This window comes from Gigantopelta aegis, chromosome 10 (genome assembly GCF_016097555.1).
Source record: "Gigantopelta aegis isolate Gae_Host chromosome 10, Gae_host_genome, whole genome shotgun sequence".
NCBI classification, from domain to species: domain Eukaryota; kingdom Metazoa; phylum Mollusca; class Gastropoda; order Neomphalida; family Peltospiridae; genus Gigantopelta; species Gigantopelta aegis.
In genome coordinates, this window is record NC_054708.1 from 86,823,546 (window position 1) to 86,842,901 (window position 19,356).

The 19,356-nt window shown below is 35.0% G+C and overlaps 1 protein-coding gene across 1 annotated transcript in view; it reads left to right on the forward strand.

Annotated features, from left to right (window-relative positions):
• The window catches only part of LOC121384038 (probable ATP-dependent RNA helicase DDX31), a 29,578-nt gene that overhangs the window by 1,577 nt on the left and 8,645 nt on the right, over nt 1–19,356 (forward strand). The window contains exons 2-12 of the mRNA XM_041514200.1: nt 6,946–7,166; nt 7,576–7,651; nt 8,430–8,544; nt 9,271–9,380; nt 11,917–11,958; nt 13,093–13,157; nt 13,813–13,932; nt 14,459–14,568; nt 15,214–15,455; nt 16,436–16,624; nt 19,010–19,069. Coding sequence (XP_041370134.1) covers nt 6,946–7,166; nt 7,576–7,651; nt 8,430–8,544; nt 9,271–9,380; nt 11,917–11,958; nt 13,093–13,157; nt 13,813–13,932; nt 14,459–14,568; nt 15,214–15,455; nt 16,436–16,624; nt 19,010–19,069 — 1,350 coding nt within the window. The remainder of the gene's footprint in view (nt 1–6,945; nt 7,167–7,575; nt 7,652–8,429; nt 8,545–9,270; nt 9,381–11,916; nt 11,959–13,092; nt 13,158–13,812; nt 13,933–14,458; nt 14,569–15,213; nt 15,456–16,435; nt 16,625–19,009; nt 19,070–19,356) is intronic.

Genomic DNA, 19,356 nt, shown 5'->3' on the forward strand with positions numbered 1-19,356 from the left:
TTGGTGGTCCTATAGGGCTATTTCTCATTCCAGCCAGTGCTCTACAACTGGTGTAACAAAGGCTACACTATTTATTATCCTGTCTGTGGGCTGATGCATATAAAAGATCCCTTATTGTTAATCGGAAAGAGTAATCCATTGTGTGACAGCAGCAGGTTTCCTCCCTAATATTATCTGTGTGATCCCTAAACATGTCCGACTCTATATATCCGTAATTAAAATGACTTGAGTGCATTGTTAAATAAAAGATTCCTTCCTTTCAAATCTAAAACAGTGTCAGTTACCTTTGACAAGAGGCACAGTTTCAAAGGCTATCACTTTCAACCTGATTAATAAACCAGTTAAAACAACAAATTACTGTAAATTGTAACAATACAATGTTTTAATGTAAGACACACATTAACACAATGCAAATATCATTTGATCATTGGTTTATAATGATAATAGAAAAAGAAAATAATAAATATGTGTTGTCTATTGTTTCTCGATATAATTTTATTGATTTTGTAAAGTCTGTTTTTATTAGAAAATAGAGATCCTGGTAAAAAAAAAGATTAAATCCAAGTGTTATCAATGTCATCATCACATACTGAATAGCCCCAATAATATTGCACATGGTAGTTTGGAAAGTCAGTGAAAAAGGTTCTGGTATCCTTCTTATGCACAGAAACATGAGATACTGTAGAAAAGAATCGCTGAATCTGATACCAGTGTTCTCCTTAGCATCCCTTAATTCACCCTAAAACTTAAACGCCGTTAATTCATCGTGAAAGGCCCATTTTTCATCCAAGAGTTGCCGGTTCTCTTTTTGTCCATAAACAGGGATCACTGATACCTAGAAAAAAATAAGAAAATTGGTAAATTTCTATGATATATAAGTATGAAAGTTTTATATTGTGTATATTGAATATTATTCAAATATTTGAATACACATAAATGTATTTGTGAAGACATATTGACATCTGTCACTGATGACAATAATACTTATAAATACAATCAGCTCCCCTTTTCTTTCTTTATTTGCTGCAAACAAATTCAGATAACTTATATAATAAATGCATGTAACATAATTTATGTTTTTAATAAAATATGGTGGCTATCACCAACTTGTGGATCAATATCCAGTTTTATTATTAGTATTTATTTATTTTTAATCCCAAACAAATGATTTAATACACCTGATATCCCACCCTGAAATGTTTATACCTTTTATTTTATTATTAAAAAATCAACTTACACATTACAAATACACCTGTGGATCACTTCTTCAATAAAAAAAAGTAAAACATTATAATTAACATATAATATAATAAATGGAAATATTTCAGAACCATTTTCATATGAAACAATATATATATGCTTGATTGCACACACACACACACACACACACACACACACACACACACACACACACACACACACACACAGCTCCCTGTTATTTAATTAAAAATATAAATACTCCAGCCACCTACATATTTTATGGCATAATACAATATAAAATATATTCAGATTTTTGTTTTACCCACTATAATGGATCTGTCAATACAAACAAAAAGTTACCTAAAACGTTGTTTGTCGATTGACTGGGTAGGCCTACTGTTCACAGGGTAACTTTGTTTCCATGTCAGTTTGGTGGGGGCTTTTATTATTATTATTTTTTATTTTATTATCTTTTCAATTTTCATTTCAATAAATACTGACGTGTATTAGTATTACATACAACAAACCTTGTATAAAATGACGATCTCCGTTGTGGGATGGGCAAAGTTGATTGTTGTCAGCTTTAACTGTTCAACGTTTCGCTTCCACTGTATTTGATGTAACTAATTTCATAATCCTTACTACAGTGACTTGTGCATCTAACAACAACGTATGAAATTACCATGACAAAATACCATTCATCAAAACTAGTCTACACTGATTTAATTGACGGAAAAACATTCGATTGTTCATTACTACTAATGCCAGTATTGTCAACTGGTTTCTTGCCTACCAGCGCTCACACGGTACCATGTGATCAAAACATGTGACGTCACCGTGGCTTCTCCTATACTAGGGTACCACAATATCGCGGTATTTAACTATTTGCAAGAAATAAAGAAATGTATGTAAACATATGAAGGTAAATATACTTGGGTTGCAATTTTTGCTACATCAGCATCATGTCCATGCCATTGTGTTGACAGATAAATAAAATTCTAACATTAAAACAGTTGATGGAAGTACACCATAATCATGTGACCATAGCACTGGTTTCTGTTTAAGGGAGGTTACCACGATATTGTGGTAAATCGCAAACGTTACAATCTGGTGGACCGCACTGGTCAAAAATGGCTCTTTTTGTACACACATTTGTAGTAATGTCTAGTAAACAAACTTCAAGAAAAGTCAACTTAAAATGTTTAGTTTTTCAATTGTAGTAAAATATTTACATTTTCCAATGGAAAAGTCGGTAATAATAATTCTTCTTCTTCTGCAAGACAGTGTGGGCATTTAAAAATACTACCAAGCCATATTAGTAAGATTCAACAGGTCACGCATTCTAAATATATAGTAACACTGTGACCGTATATAGCCTCGTTTTGATTGTCAACAACCAAACGACAGTCTGATAGCTGTGAGAGCAGAATTGTCTGTGTGTATGGTAAGTAGTGGGGCTATTCATAAGCATGGGGATGTCAGTAAAATCACACTCTTATTTTATGACTCAACAGTTAAACTATGAATACTTACCCAAAATTTTGACATTTCTTCAAATTTGTTAACAAGCAAAACAATGTGTTGTCTATCATCACATTTCTAATAATAAACGTGCCATCAGGGGATGTTGCGCGTGCTAAACTGTATAAATGTAAATGCCGCGATATCGTGAGCATGGAGTATACAAATATGAAATGCAAGCTCAAATGCACTTTTAAAAAACGTGTGTGTTTGCTATGAACGGAGATCGTCAAAAGTATACACTCGATTCGTCGACTCTGCCGCCATTGCTCGGCAAAGCACAAACGACAGCTTGTTGTCAGTTTCAGTTAACATGTGCGTTTGCCAATTTCAAATTGTAGGGTTCGTCTCAAAAATTAAATGAGAAATCTTGCACTGTACGAAAAACGTTCGGTTGAGGATACGGTACTAGAGTTTTTTTTCGTTAAAACCGGTTTGATCTTGACAATGTATTATCGACAATCATACCATCCTATTTCAGAATTAATATTTTATATAGTGTTAGTTGAACTTTTAAAGTTTAGTTTGTAAATAAAATATACTAAAGTAGACAATGAACGTTTTCACTTCTTAATTATACGTGTGTTAAAATCAACAAATTCAAATAAATATTCTTTCGTTTGGAAAGGGTAAAGTTAGGTGTTTTTGTTTTTTCTTCTTTTTTTTAGGTTTTTTTTTGTTTAACGACATCAATTGGATGTCAAACATTTGTTAATTTTGACATATAATCTTAGAGAGGAATCGGGTGCATGTGCAAGGGGAGGGTATTGGAGGTCGAAACCCTTACCTGTCCAAGCTTATATATTTTCTAGGGGAGCATGGCCCCATATAAACTTCGTTCAACACAGTCTATAACCCAAACCCCACTGAAATCTACATTTTAAATTAATTTTTTTTAGCAAGGGATCGTTTATATGTACCATCCCACAGACAGGTTATCACCCCTGGAAAGGTGTTGTACCATACCTCTATGGATATAAATATGTTTTGGAGATATGAGATGACCCCTCGATCAAGACAGTTAAATTTGTTCAAAATCACGTGAGAAGCTCAGTGCCTGCGCAAATTATGTAAAGTCCCAGTTCTGCTGGCATCCCGCTAAATGAAGAAAAACAAAGCTGGCCAATGGGTTTGTAGTTGACCTAGATAAGTTTTAAGACTTCTGAAAAAATCCAATGCAAAATTGCAATTTTTTTGTTTGAACATTACTAATGCACCTGAATGTGTTTGAAGAAAATCTTGTGATTAAAAAATTGTACTTTTTACGAAATATGAATTTCAATTGAAATTACGGTAAGATATGCTATATTTATGTACAAAGCCAAAACAAGGGTGCGAAAAGTGACTGTTGTCAACCATTGTAGTAGGAATGCATATTATGATGCATAGGTCAAATGCATGTTACATATCTGCATATTGGAATGATGACCGAAGAGTTGGAGAATTTACGCATTGTGTACATATGGAAGCACTTCAATTGATTTCAATATAAACTGTTGTTTATGCACATGGATTCCTCACTTTTCTATTTTCTATCTTCTAATTCACCCCAGTGCTCTGACTGTAAGAGAAACGGACATTTGGACAATTATTAGACCTTACAGTCAGAGACAATGGTATGTAATTTTTTCGCAATCGCTGCCCACCGAATGATAGTCAAAGATTCCCACTCTAATACCACAACAATCCTATGTTTGATATCAAATACCTTTACATCGATCATTTTCGAGTACCGTGATTGAAAAAAATCCATATATTAATGACTAATATACACACCTCATAAAGAAACCCGACAGCACCCACATTCTGCTAAGCTTCGACCAACTCCGATGCTGGTATTCCAAAGTTTGCTGACCTATATCGTGATGTAGCGTCACTTGGTTATTCTGCTTTACAGAGGTTGTCTTATACGATGTTACAACATCGAGGAGTTGGCTTATGCTGTTTTGGAAGAATTTGGCTTTAATTACAGCTTTTCAACTGTGAATTTTCGAAAAACCACAGGGGAATTTTCTAATGATTTGGCGAAAGAATTTCATTGAATAAATCATGTTTTGTCAGAAAATAAATGGGTTTATGCAAATATAAATTATACTACCGTTACATATATTGCCATGTATTAGCCCACTCCTTGGATAAGCCGACCTCTTAGTCTGACCCTTAGTTATAAATATCAAGGACAAAATCATCAGACTTGTGTATAAGCCAAAGTCATCTTTTGTCCAGTTGTACATTGTCTTAATTTCAATGATACTGTTAAGAAATAGATTTGTGCATTTCTTTTTCATTATAATTTTTCCCCCTTTAATTATTACAGACACGGTAATTGATATTGCTGTACTTACGTCTTCCATGCTGTGCAAAAATAATTTAGCACCGATAAATCATAACAGGAAAATAAACAATTCAAGCTGTAAGAACATATTGCACATAAGTAATTAAATTATTCACTGGACAGCAAATAATAAACATATTAAGGCATGTTTAATCCCTGTCCCCCCCACACACACACACTCACACAGAAACAAATGATTCTGTGGTCTGTCCATGGCTGTTGTTCATACTGGTGCAGGTGGCAAAATCGTGTGATCCAGTGAAATAAGAGCTAACAATTACACTTATCTAAAACTTGTAAATATAACACACACACACACATGTATATATATGTTTTATTATAGACATGCAGGTGGCAAAATCGTGTGATCCAGTGAAATAAGAGCTAACAATTACACTTATCTAAAACTTGTAAATATAACACACACACACACATGTATATATATGTTTTATTATAGACATGCAGGTGGCAAAATCGTGTGATCCAGTGAAATAAGAGCTAACAATTACACTTATCTAAAACTTGTAAATATAACACACACACACACATGTATATATATGTTTTATTATAGACATGCAGGTGGCAAAATCGTGTGATCCAGTGAAATAAGAGCTAACAATTACACTTATCTAAAACTTGTAAATATAACACACACACACACATGTATATATATGTTTTATTATAGACATGCAGGTGGCAAAATCGTGTGATCCAGTGAAATAAGAGCTAACAATTACACTTATCTAAAACTTGTAAATATAACACACACACACACACATGTATATATATATGTTTTATTATAGACATGCAGGTGGCAAAATCGTGTGATCCAGTGAAATAAGAGTTAACAATTACACTTATCTAAAACTTGTAAATATAACACACACACACACATGTATATATATGTTTTATTATAGACATGCAGGTGTTGCTATATGTTCATTAAGTGTGTTCCAACTATACGGTCATTTACCTCAGTTGACTGTTCATAACACATGCATTGCAGGGACCACTGGATTGCAGGGGGTTGACAATTTATACATTATTGAACCATGGCTATGTTGCAGTATGGATGTCTTATTTTAAGTAACATGTTCAACATACACTCCTACTGGTCACCTGAAGTGTTATGTCCGGCCTGGTGATGGGATATGTATAGATATACATATAGTAAGAGATAGTTTAATCAAAGATTCTCTGTAATTTATATTGACATACATGTAATATACTACCCTTTTTTGGTGATGAGTGGCCTAATCCAAATTAAAAAAATTATAGCGATTTACTTGGGTTTGAAAGGAGGGCATTTGGTCTTGGTGACAGATTTCATAATTAAAATTATGCCGTTATTAAAGAGAATTATTTTAATTGTATATTGCATTAAATATATTCGGACACTTTGATGTACCATAATTAAAAGATAAAGATTGAACTGGCATGTCACTGCAGACTGACTACGCTGTATATATATATAAATTGTCATCCCCTTACAACCCCATTGTTCTTAATCATGCATTTGTCATTCGCATGTTAATTGTTAAGTCACTTTCAGTCGATGAATACCACCACTGGTATAAATTAATCTTACAGCATATTGGCATACGAAACAAATAACAAACTCATCATTCAGATTTACTTACAATCTAGAGTTGACATGTTAACAGTAAAACTGCCGTGGACATTATTTTTCTACATCATTTTTTTTGCAGTAGTTATTTTCTTAATTGCAGGGGTTGTAATATATATATATATATAATACATTTTTTAAAAGGAGTTTCTGATGGGTTCTGGCACGGCACGGAACCGAAAAATGCTTCCCGTGAAATTTAAAATCCTATGGCCTGATTCAGTGTAAATAAGGATATTTACTTTGTACATTTTTGTCACAGAGACGTTCGAGAACTAAAGAAAAACCTTCTGGGCTTAACCACAAAAGAGTCATTACAGATGGAACTCCTCCCTCTCGGCAGTCACAGAATCAGAGAGATCTTGGTGGCAAGAGAAAACTGTCTGACTCCGACACAATTACTTCCTCATCCAAGAGGAAGAAACCAGACCAGATCATTTCCTCCTTGTTCAGACATAACCCAGATATTCCATCAGTCGACAGGTAAGCAAGTTAGTACCATCAGTAGACAAACTCAGTTTGATCACTTGTTTAGACATAACCCAGATATTCCATCAGACGACAGGTAAGCAAGTTAGTACCATCAGTAGTCAAACTCAGTTTGATCACTTGTTCAGACATAACCCAGATATTCCATCAGTCGACAGGTAAGCAAGTTAGTACCATCAGTAGACAAACTCAGTTTGATCACTTGTTCAGGCATAACCCAGATATTCCATCAGTCGACAGGTAAGCGAGTTAGTACCATCAGTAGACCAACTCAGTTTGATCACTTGAATCATATAATATAGTAATATGAATTTAGACTTGCATCTTACCTGTTAAACATGACAAAGTAAGAGAACTTTAACGATGTACATGTGTATAACTAATTTGTCTCAACTCTTTGCAGATCTGATGTGACCCCAGTGAAAGAACAAGTTTTCACCTCCAAAACTTTCTGTGATTTGCCACTTCACCAGTTTATGGTAGGATTATTGTTCCATGTCCTGGGATCTGTGAAATCATGGAATCCTGCAAACATTTCAGTCTGTAGTCTGTGACCAATAACTTTCACCACCTGTTGGGAAGGTTTTAGCTGCCTGGTTTGAGTCTGTAGTCAGTAACCTATAACTATAACCACCTGTTAGGAAGGTTTTAGCTGCCTGGTTTCCGTGGCTCACTGATTTTTTTCTGTATTTTAAAATCTACCTAATCTGTTGTACCTTTGCGGTCACCTGTTTTGGTTTTAAAACAAAAACTCTGAATGTACTAGTACTAACACAGGCCTTGGAAGATATTATATTGTCATGGTGTGTATATTAATAGTAGCATAGTTATTTAATTATTGTGCTGAAACTTACATTTTCACCTACAATTTAAAATCGATGAAACTTTACAACCAGTTTAATAGTAGGTCATTTACATGTATTAATGTAGTTAAATTATTCAGGTAAAATGATAAATTGCAGCACATTCGTTCATTCGTTTATTAACTGAGCTTGCTGCTTTCATTATCGTCTGTAGATAAGCAACCTGGTTGATAAGATGAATCTGTTTTCTATAGATAAGCAACCTGGTTGTTAAGATGAATCTGTTTTCTATAGATAAGCAACCTGGTTGTTAAGATGAATCTGTTTTCTATAGATAAGCATCCTGGTTGTTAAGATGAATCTGTTTTCTGTAGATAAGCAACCTGGTTGATAAGATGAATCTGTTTTCTGTAGATAAGCAACCTGGTTGATAAGATGAATCTGTTTTCTGTAGATAAGCAACCTGGTTGATAAGATGAATCTGACCTGTATGACCTCCATTCAGCAACGTGCCATTCCTTGCGTTCTACAGGGAGGTGATCTGCTCATCAAATCACAGACTGGCTCAGGTATACGGTTATTTAAAATTGGAACAGATCTAGCTATATATTTTAAATCAAGGTCCTTTTGTTTATGGCCAACATGGCATCTGTCCACCCAGTTTATAGGTGAACTACACTCACACATGGGTTGGATTTCTCACTATTTGTATAATATTTCTTTTAAAACATGTTTGACATTATTATGTAATGAAAATTGAAGATTTGTAAAGGATATATTTGCTGAAAATAACTGATAATACAGACTTTGAAGTAGATGATGGATGGGGTTACTCCTTGATTGAAAGTGAAAATAAACTTTGTGAAAGCATCATAAACAATAACGTCATGCATCATGATCGTAGGGTTTTAAAAAAATATTTCAAAAATATTAATTAAGTTATGTAACTTTTATTTGGGTAAGTAGACTCACTAAGATGTTCTCTAAACTATGACATACATCAAAGGAGTGTTACATTAGTTGTTTACTTACAATTTGAGGTTTAAAAATGTAGGTTCACAATTACATATTTCATGTTGGAAACTTGGGTCATTGATGACGTTTTCTGGTTATAAAGCTGGGTGGATAAGAGTAAATGATATTTGGTCCACTTGGAAAAAGGGATGCACAAAGAAAGTTGCCTCTTCAAAGATAGAATGATAATTGATCACTTGGTGAATAATTTATTAAGACTGTTCTATGAAAATTAATTGAACACTTGAATACATTTAATGAATGTCTGTGTTTTGTTACAGGAAAGACGTTAGCATATGCTGTTCCTATTGTACAGAAGCTGCAGGCTCTAAAGCCCAGTGTTCAGCGGTCGGACGGCCCATACGTTATCGTGGTCGTGCCAACACGAGAGGTGTGTATGTCAAGAGTCAATACAACTTCAGACTGGGCACTTTGTCATAATATCAATCTTTAAATGTGTGCTTGTTTTAGTCAGGCACAACTATCTCACATTAACGTGTCATAATTAGTACCCTGCATACCTGTGCTGTTGAGTAAGCATCAGCAGTCACCCACAGTGTCTTACAATTTCTGCTGAGAACAATAAAAGATTTTTGCTGAGTAAACAAGTGCACGATAATTTAAGGTATTTTGGAAATTAAAGAACATGGGCTGAAAATAAAAAAAAGGGTAAGCATTTTAGTTATTGCACATTTCACTTATTTGTTTAACATGTTTTACCTCATTGTTCTGTCTGGGTTCTGGGAAAATCCTGGAACGTGCTTATTTTTTATTTTCATCAAAAAAAGTGCTTAAATCTGGAAAAATGAATTAACATCCAGGAAAGTCCTGGAATTTTTGTATTTTGTTTCTTCATTTAATAATAATAATTATTTGGAAAATATATTGATAAATAATTGCGTACTACATCTGGTTCCAAACTATATCATATCCTTCACATAACAGTAATTATAAATGGTCAACTGCCATTGGTCATCTAAAATATATACACAATGAGAAGGTGTGGACACAAATGAACACAACTTGTCATTGGTTGAAAGAGTTATGTACATGTAGCTGTTGGCAGTCTTGTTTCTGATGTTTGTGAGTTTGAAACTGCTGTCAAAATAAATAATTCAGCAATTTGGAATCCGATTTAGACAGGTGACCGCTTACAGTGATTTTCCTAGAAATATGGCAAGGCATGGTAGACCAAACACTTTTGGGGCATTTTCACCAATTTCTGGGCACTTGTTTTTCATTGAAAATACAAAAAAATTAATTGAAATAAACATTAATGTAATTTATGTGCTTGCTTTAATAAATGAATGGCAAAAGATATAAAAGGCATATTTTATTAATTAATAGTACCTTTTTCTGTGTTTTATAAAGGCAATTTTAGTGAATTTTAGTGAAAAAGGCTTGTTTAATCTCAGGGCAGCATGGTGCTGATTAAGACAAGATGATGCTAGACTATTGAGGCATGGTGCTGATTAAGACAAGATGATGCTAGACTATTGAGGCATGGTGCTGATTAAGACAAGATGATGCTAGACTATTGAGGCATGGTGCTGCACCATGCTAAAACAAGCTAGGGAAAAGTGGCTGCTTAAGGCAGGTGACCGCTGATTACAGGTGGCCTCTAGGACAGGTTATATATATATATATATATATATATATATACTAAACGAGCTTGCCTGTCATACCATTTTTATGAAACAAGTGAACAGATTTGGTATGAGTGAAAGCAAGTCAGATACCAACACTGTTCACGAGTTTCATAAAAATGGTATGACGGGCAAGCTAGTTTAGTATTTTATTTATTACAAAACAGCTGCAAACAAGCCATAGTAAGCAGTTGTCAAGACCTACTACACGTTATTTTTCTACAAATTTGGTCAGCAAGTGATCTACGTCAGATGTACACTTAAACAACATCACAATGAGCAACACGTCAGCAATGTACAGTTTAGATTTTGGTGTGAAGCTGGCATTAATTGTCACTTAAGGAGGTGTTAAATTCACAGTAATGACTGGATTATTGATCTGATCAGCAAAGATTGAGCTGAGTGAATGGGATTGACTAGATGTGATGGCCACATAGAGGCCATAAAAAAAAAGAGTAGCAGTTTGACGACAGACACTTCCCGCAACATCATTTTGGCTTTATACCCATTAGGCCCAAATATAACAGCTTATCTTATTGCAGTTTCAGTTCATGACCATATTTTGTAATGGTACACTTTTAAATTACACTGTTTTGTACAAACACAGTTACATGTAGATACGTCAATAATCGCTGAACAAAACATTTTCCACAGCAATTTTGCACTTAATGTTTTCTAGCATTCCCTAAAAGGATGTGTCATGCACCCAATGTGACTTCATTCAAATTTAAAAAAACAACCTCACCAGTCTGTACATGCCAATATTATACTAGTTAGGTACTGAGTAATTGTTATGACATGAGTAATATTTTACACAATAAAAACAGATATCCAGAAAGATATTTGTTAAGACATACAAGGACCATATATTTTTGGCAAGTATCTGTAAAGAGAGTTTTACCACCAACGCCATAACAGTCATGTGACTTTAATAACCAGATTCCAGTACAGCTGAGAACACACAGAAATAGATTTTAATATTAAGTTTTCTTTTAAATTACAGTCTTTGAAAATCATAGAAAAAAGGTATTAAGAAATGTGCTGTGTTTATGAGTGGATTAAGTGTGTATAAAAATGTGTATAAAAGACTGTATATAAAATTATACTTAACTTTTAATGTTCTTTGTAAGAAAAAAAAAAATTAAATCATTATTAACCAAATTAAAAGTGATCAAGTTTAAAAATACAAATAGACTAGTCGACAAACACTGGCATTAATATGCTTAATGGAATATATATTGTTTTCAGTTAGTGATTTATAATGGTTGGTTTTTATTTCAGCTTGCGATACAGAGTTATCAGACGTTTTGCAGTCTTGTTAAAGTGAGTATATTTTATGGTTATTCAGTGTTGATTACCCTCGGTTATTAGTCTCCTACTGGTCTAACCAGAGGACAGAGGGGACTGTAGCTTTCATCTCTGTTTGTCCCACGTGTCGTTTTAAGAACATTTTTTTCTCTGCACTGCCTCAATATATTTAGGTAAAATTTGGTATTTAGCTTTATCGTGTATAATTATAGATCAAGTTTGATTTTCATGGGAATTTATCTCTGTGAAAAAACAAGAAGAGGGAATTCATCCATGTCTGACAGAGTTATGGCCCTTTAATTTATGAGATATCAATATTTTTGGGGTGCAGTATGAGACATGTACTGCTTTAGGAGTACTCTCAGAATACTTGTGCATTATAAATGGTGTCCCATTTTGTGATTTACCTTATTTTGGATATGTAATAATAGTGATATTTAAAATGTGTTGTACTATTGTTAAGCTGACATTTCTTTACTGTGACGAAACCAAAACCTTTCACTGCAGAGCCCAATATTTAACGCAAACCGTTATTCTGTCCGGGTGTCAGTTACACATCTTTAAATTTACATGACCTGCCAAACAGTTACATGTATACATGTGTGAATCATACAAATTCTAAAAGTCACTTTAACAAGTTCAAAGAAACTGCTGAAATTCATTAATGATTTACACAAAACAATTTTTTGTTTCTTACAATATCAGCTCCAAATATTGTCCTTAAAAATAAAATGTACCTTCAATACATATAGGTAAAACTTATGTGAACTTATTTCTAGTTACTTAAGATTCTGGAATAAATTACTATTCCCTGTAATTGTAAAAAAAAACCCCACCCTAAACATTTTTGTGAATAGCCAATTTAATGAACATGGTTCTGTTATTAACTTAATAAGTCTTATTTATAACACTATCAAATCAATATTAGAGGTTCGGTCAAGCACATTTTGTGTAAAAGAAAGCTCTAATCTACACATCTCTCTTTCAGTGTGTATGTTTGTGTTTCTGTCTGTGCCTGCCTGTCTGTGTCTGTCTGCCTGTATGTCTGTGTCTGTCTGCCTGTATGTCTGTTTGTCTATTTGTAACTCACTTATTACATCCTTCCATGAATCTTTTATCTCTAGTTAAATGCTTGTCTTTTCTTTGTAGCCATTTATTTCAATTGTTCCTGGCTGTCTAATGGGTGGAGAGAAGAGGAAAGCTGAAAAAGCTAGGTATTAACTCTTTCAGTGCTAAGTGATTAACCTTTCCATAACCATGTATGCATAAACTCATTTTGAGTGGTATAGCCAAGTCAGCCCATGATATTAATATCATTGTACATATGTTTATTGCCATATACATATTTTCTATTTGTTCATAAATGTATGTATTGCAATTCTGTATTTTTTGTATCTGAGGGCCTCAGGGAAGATTAGTTTTTGCTAACTGTGTTATCCTCACTAAACAAAGAATTTGTTATTATTATTATTATTATTATTAACCTTCACACATCATATTTTTATTACAATATACATGTACATGTATACACACTGGGTACTCATAAAATATTAGCAATCTTATAATTTAGCTACCTCCAAATACGTGACATGTTAGTGATATCAAACACTACACTTTTTTAAAATCATATCAAACATTAAAAAGATATCACACAAAGGTTTTTCACAACAGTATTGTATGTTTCTTTAAATTTAGTGTTGTGAAATATATTGATTACTCAACATAGTAATTATTATAATGCATAGTATCACATTATGTTTTCACTTCGACTGTTACCCTTTAAGTATCAGTTTAAAACCCCACTCTAGTATTAAGAAATCAAGAAAACTAAGTTTGTTTTTGATGTTGAGATTTATTTTAACCTTGCAGACTGAGAAAAGGGATAAACATTCTTGTTACCACGCCCGGTCGGCTGGTTGACCATCTGGAACACACACAAGGGATGTCACTCTCGTGTGTACAATATCTGGTGCTGGACGAGGCAGACAGGTGGGTTTAGGGGGTGATAGACAGATGGTCGTGAGGTGTGACAGACATGTGGGTGCACATAGGGGATGACAAGATAGGTGGTTGTATGGTTGACTTACAGATGGGTGTAAGGAGTGATAGACAGGTGGTTGTGAGGGTGAGGCAGACAGGTGGTTGTGAGGGTGAGGCAGACAGATGGGGGTGAGGGTGAGGCATGATAAAAACAGTTTAGAGTGATGGATTTGTTTTGCATGTATCAAAGCAAATGCAGTTTTCACTCTAAGATTGATTAAGAAAACTTGTATGTGATCATGTATGTTAATATTTTATGAAAGCTGTAGTTTTGTGTGTGTTGTACAATTGTAAACTATGTTAGATGTTGGTGAGGTGGGATTACGGTTTTAAAGCTGTTCATATTTACCATTAGTCAAAACTAAATGATGGTGATATAAAGCTTTTAACAGGAGATTATATATTAAATTTTGAAAATCAAATTTTATTTATACTTGATTATTTTGGGTATGCATCATTATTTTCTTTGTTTCAGACTGTCTGACCTTGGCTATGAGAAAGACATAGCTACAATAGTGACAGCCCTGAACACTGATGGACACCAGCACAGGCAGACCATCTTGTTATCGGCCACTCTGTCTAACGGTGAGTTCTCAATACAAAACATTATCAGGATAACATTTGTTTGGTAAAGGGAGGTAATCATACAGTTCTGATAGAATGTAGTTTTCCTACTACAAGAATTTTGAATAATATTTATTCACATGGTATTTAGCAAAAAATTTATAAATATAGTTTTCATATTATAAAAAATTTATTAAATAGTTGGATTGGGTTGGGGGTTTTTTTGTTTACATTTTATTGATCATACTTTTAACAGTTTGAGGAAACTCAGTATTAAAATGTGTTTCACAGAGTCTATTTTGTTGAAGAGTAATGTTCATCTTTTGTTATCTGGTAGACAGAAAGGAAAGAATAATTGTTTAATGATCCTTCAGCACATTTCCTGTCTGACATACATGCATATGATTATTTGAACTTGAGAGAGGAAAAGAGATCAGTCCTGTTGCCATAACAAGAGATTTTTTGGTTTTGCACTTTACCATTTCATCATGTCGTTTGATAGACTAGTGGTTGGAAATGACTTTGATAGTCACTGAGGCTACAAATTATTGAACTGAGGCGAGTACTCTACCACAGAACCAAAGCCCGCCTCTTGGAGATTGGACTCTGTGTTAATTGTTTAAAGAGAAATAAATATTGTGAACCTCTCTATACTTATTTCATTAGGCGTGGAGCGTCTAGCGGGGATGGCATTAAACAATCCACAGAAGATCAGCGTCAGTGAAAACAACAACCTAGAATCACCAGACAGCAGGCTTGAAGAGTTACCACGGCAACCTACTATATGTTCAGATTCTGACAGGAGTGAGGTTTTCTCAGTCCCTGATCAGCTGGAACAGCAGTTTGTCATCACGCCCAGCAAGCTGCGACTTGTCACTTTGGCAGCCTTCATCTGCGCAAAGTGCAAGGTTAGTAGACCTCCGTGGTTGGCGTAGGGGTGGGTCGAGCTCAGTGTTGTATTTCAGCCAGGCCTCCGTGGTTGGCGTAGGGTAGGGGTGGGATCGAGCTCAGTGTTGTATTTCAGCCAGGCCTCCGTGGTTGGCGTAGGGTAGGGGTGGGATCGAGCTCAGTGTTGTATTTCAGCCAGGCCTCCGTGGTTGGCGTAGGGTAGGGGTGGGATCGAGCTCAGTGTTGTATTTCAGCCAGGCCTCCGTGGTTGGCGTAGGGGTGGGTCGAGCTCAGTGTTGTATTTCAGCCAGGCCTCCGTGGTTGGCGTAGGGGTGGGTCGAGCTCAGTGTTGTATTTCAGCCAGGCCTCCGTGGTTGGCATAGGGGTGGGTCGAGCTCAGTGTTGTATTTCAGTCAGGCCTCCGTGGTTGGCGTAGGGGTGGGTCGAGCTCAGTGTTGTATTTCAGTCAGTGGAATGCTCATTTGAGGTGCTTGGGTTGTTGAAGGATCAAATCCTCTCAGTAGATCCATTCTCTGATTGGGTGTTTTGCAATCCCAAGCAGTGCTCTACAGCTGGTGTATCAAAGGTCATGGTATATGCTGTCCTGTCTTATGGGAAAGTGTATATAAAACATTCCTTGATGCTAATGTAAAAATGTGTCAGGTTTCCTCTGAAAACTGAATTGTCAAATGTTTGACATCCAATAGCTAATGATTAAGTAATCAATGTGCTCTAGTGGTGTTGTTAAAAGAAACTTTAACATTTAACTGTGGTTGACTTGCCCGTTTCAAAATGAAAAATAAAAATACCATTCAGAGAACATTTTGATTAGTGATATTTCTAGTCATTTGAAGAGCAATCTTTGAAACTTGTGTAGCAAATCATAACGCGATACTGAACAAAATGTTCCCTGCTATTGTGTTTGGCTTGAATCAATTTTAGAATTTGTTAATTTAACTTCATTATGTTACTGCATTAAATGGCTATTATTGGTTTTCAGCGGAAGACCAAGAAGTGTAAAATGATAGTATTTTTATCAACGCAAGACTCAGTGGAGTTCCATCATGCCTTGTTCACCAGACTGTTTGTTCAGGATCCTGGAGAGATTATGGACTTGACAGAGCAACACACATACAAACAACACACAGACGTCACCCTGTACAAACTACATGGAGACATGCCACAGAAGGTAATATTCAGGGACATACATAGTGGGGTGACAAACATGGGTTAGTAATATTCTTTTCATAGAATATATACAGGTCATGAAAAGTCCCCAAAATGTCATTAAAAAAAATCAGTTTGGTTTGACTTAAGAAGAAAAGTAAATTAAAGTGTTTCAGACATAACAAAAAAATATTATTTTTGTGTGCAATTTAGAAAACAATCGGCTCAGAAATAAATAATTTGTAGTAAATTCCATAGTATGAAAAAAGGTGTTATCAGTGGGAAGAACTATAGTAATGTCATTTTCCAGACTTGGAATGTTGTTATCAGTGGGAAGAACTAATGTAATGTCATTTTCCAGGCTTGGAATGTTGTGGAATGTTTACTTGGATTATGGAAATTTGTGGAAAATAAACGTGTGGATGATTAATTTTTTTTATATTTCCTAATACATTCTTAAAAAGTTATGTAAATTTGTATATAGCAAAGTGTATGTATGTTGCATAGCTGCTATAAAATAATTGCCATTCATATTGTGTGCAAAACAGAGGTACGGTGTTATGGTGCATATCCCATCATTCAAACTTAATAGTGCCCCCAAAAGTTTATATTTAACTTAAAAATATAACATATTTATTTCTCTTTAGTTGGGAAGATGTAAGATCTTATTCAACCCTACCTGTATATAATACATGTTAGCTTACCTTGGAGTACTGTGAACCCTACCTGTGTATAATACATGTTAGCTTACCTTGGAGTACTGTGAACCCTACCTGTGTATAATACATGTTAGCTTACCTTGGAGTACTGTGAACCCTACCTGTGTATAATACATGTTAGCTTACCTTGGAGTACTGTGAACCCTACCTGTCTATAATACATGTTAGCTTACCTTGGAGTACTGTGAACCCTACCTGTCTATAATACATGTTAGCTTACCTTGGAGTACTGTGAACCCTCCCTGTGTATAATACATGTTAGCTTACCTTGGAGTACTGTGAACCCTATCTGTCTATAATACATGTTAGCTTACCTTGGAGTACTGTGAACCCTACCTGTCTATAATACATGTTAGCTTACCTTGGAGTACTGTGAACCCTACCTGTGTATAATACATGTTAGCTTACCTTGGAGTACTGTGAACCCTACCTGTGTATAATACATGTTAGCTTACCTTGGAGTACTGTGAACCCTACCTGTGTATAATACATGTTAGCTTACCTTGGAGTACTGTGAACCCTACCTGTGTATAATACATGTTAGCTTACCTTGGAGTACTGTGAACCCTACCTGTGTATAATACATGTTAGCTTACCTTGGAGTACTGTGAACCCTACCTGTGTATAATACATGTTAGCTTACCTTGGAGTACTGTGAACCCTACCTGTGTATAATACATGTTAGCTTACCTTGGAGTACTGTGAACCCTACCTGTGTATAATACATGTTAGCTTAACTTGGAGTACTGTGAACCCTACCTGTGTATAATACATGTTAGCTTAACTTGGAGTACTGTGAACCCTACCTGTGTATAATACATGTTAGCTTAACTTGGAGTACTGTGAACCCTACCTGTGTATAATACGTTAGCTTACCTTGGAGTACTGTGAACCCTACCTGTGTATAATACATGTTAGCTTACCTTGGAGTACTGTGAACCCTACCTGTGTATAATACATGTTAGCTTACCTTGGAGTACTGTGAACCCTACCTGTATATAATACGTTAGCTTACCTTGGAGTACTGTGAACCCTACCTGTGTATAATACATGTTAGCTTACCTTGGAGTACTGTGAACCCTACCTGTATATAATACGTTAGCTTACCTTGGAGTACTGTTGCTGTTGTTGATGTCTCATCTCTAGAAACCTCCTGTAGCTTACACTGTACATGCAGGTCAAATTATATGCATTTCAGGGACAGTGAAAATGGCCTAAATTGACTGTTATGTTGAGATATGTATATCAGAATGTAAAATGACATTAAAATAATCATACCTAGGCAGGTTGTGGTTATTGTAGCTTTTAAAAAAGAATGTTTAAAACATACATGTATTATATTTGAAATTCCATGTATATACCCTGATGAACAGAAATAAGGGTTGACACCAAAACTAACATGAAATAGTGACTGCAACCAAAAGCCACATCCATAGTGGCAGCAAGATGACATCACTGACATTCAGTCTCATAGTACATCTTCATACTTTATACAGACATTACAACGCTAATAGTCATTGGAAGTTGGGCTACAATCCCAAGTTTTCCCTTGTTATTTCCTTTAGTATATAATATATTTGAGATTGAAGTCCATGCATCTGCATAGTGTAATCATGTCAGGTGTTTGGTATTCAAGATGGCTGCTATAGAAGGATTTGTTGAATGTTCACTTGTGTTTGTTTGTTCAGGACAGAACGCTGGTGTTCAGAGATTTCTGCATGACGTCTGAGGGAGTTCTCTTCTGTACCGTGAGTGTGTTTTGTGTTTGTTTGTTTTTATGTTTAATGATGTAAACTCATGACCAAGCTTTATCATAGAAAGTGTTACTGGTTCCTTGGCCACTGTACTGTCAAACTGATCACGATGGAATGTGAAATACATTTGGAAGTCATAAAGTCATAGGCCCTGTGTTTATAACACTAGTCTAGACTCAACTCTCTAATGATGTCACAGACATGCATTTTGAATGGCGTTGCCATGACGTTAAAGTCTCAGACTGTCTTGAGTCCTGACTAAACATATTATAAGCACTGGT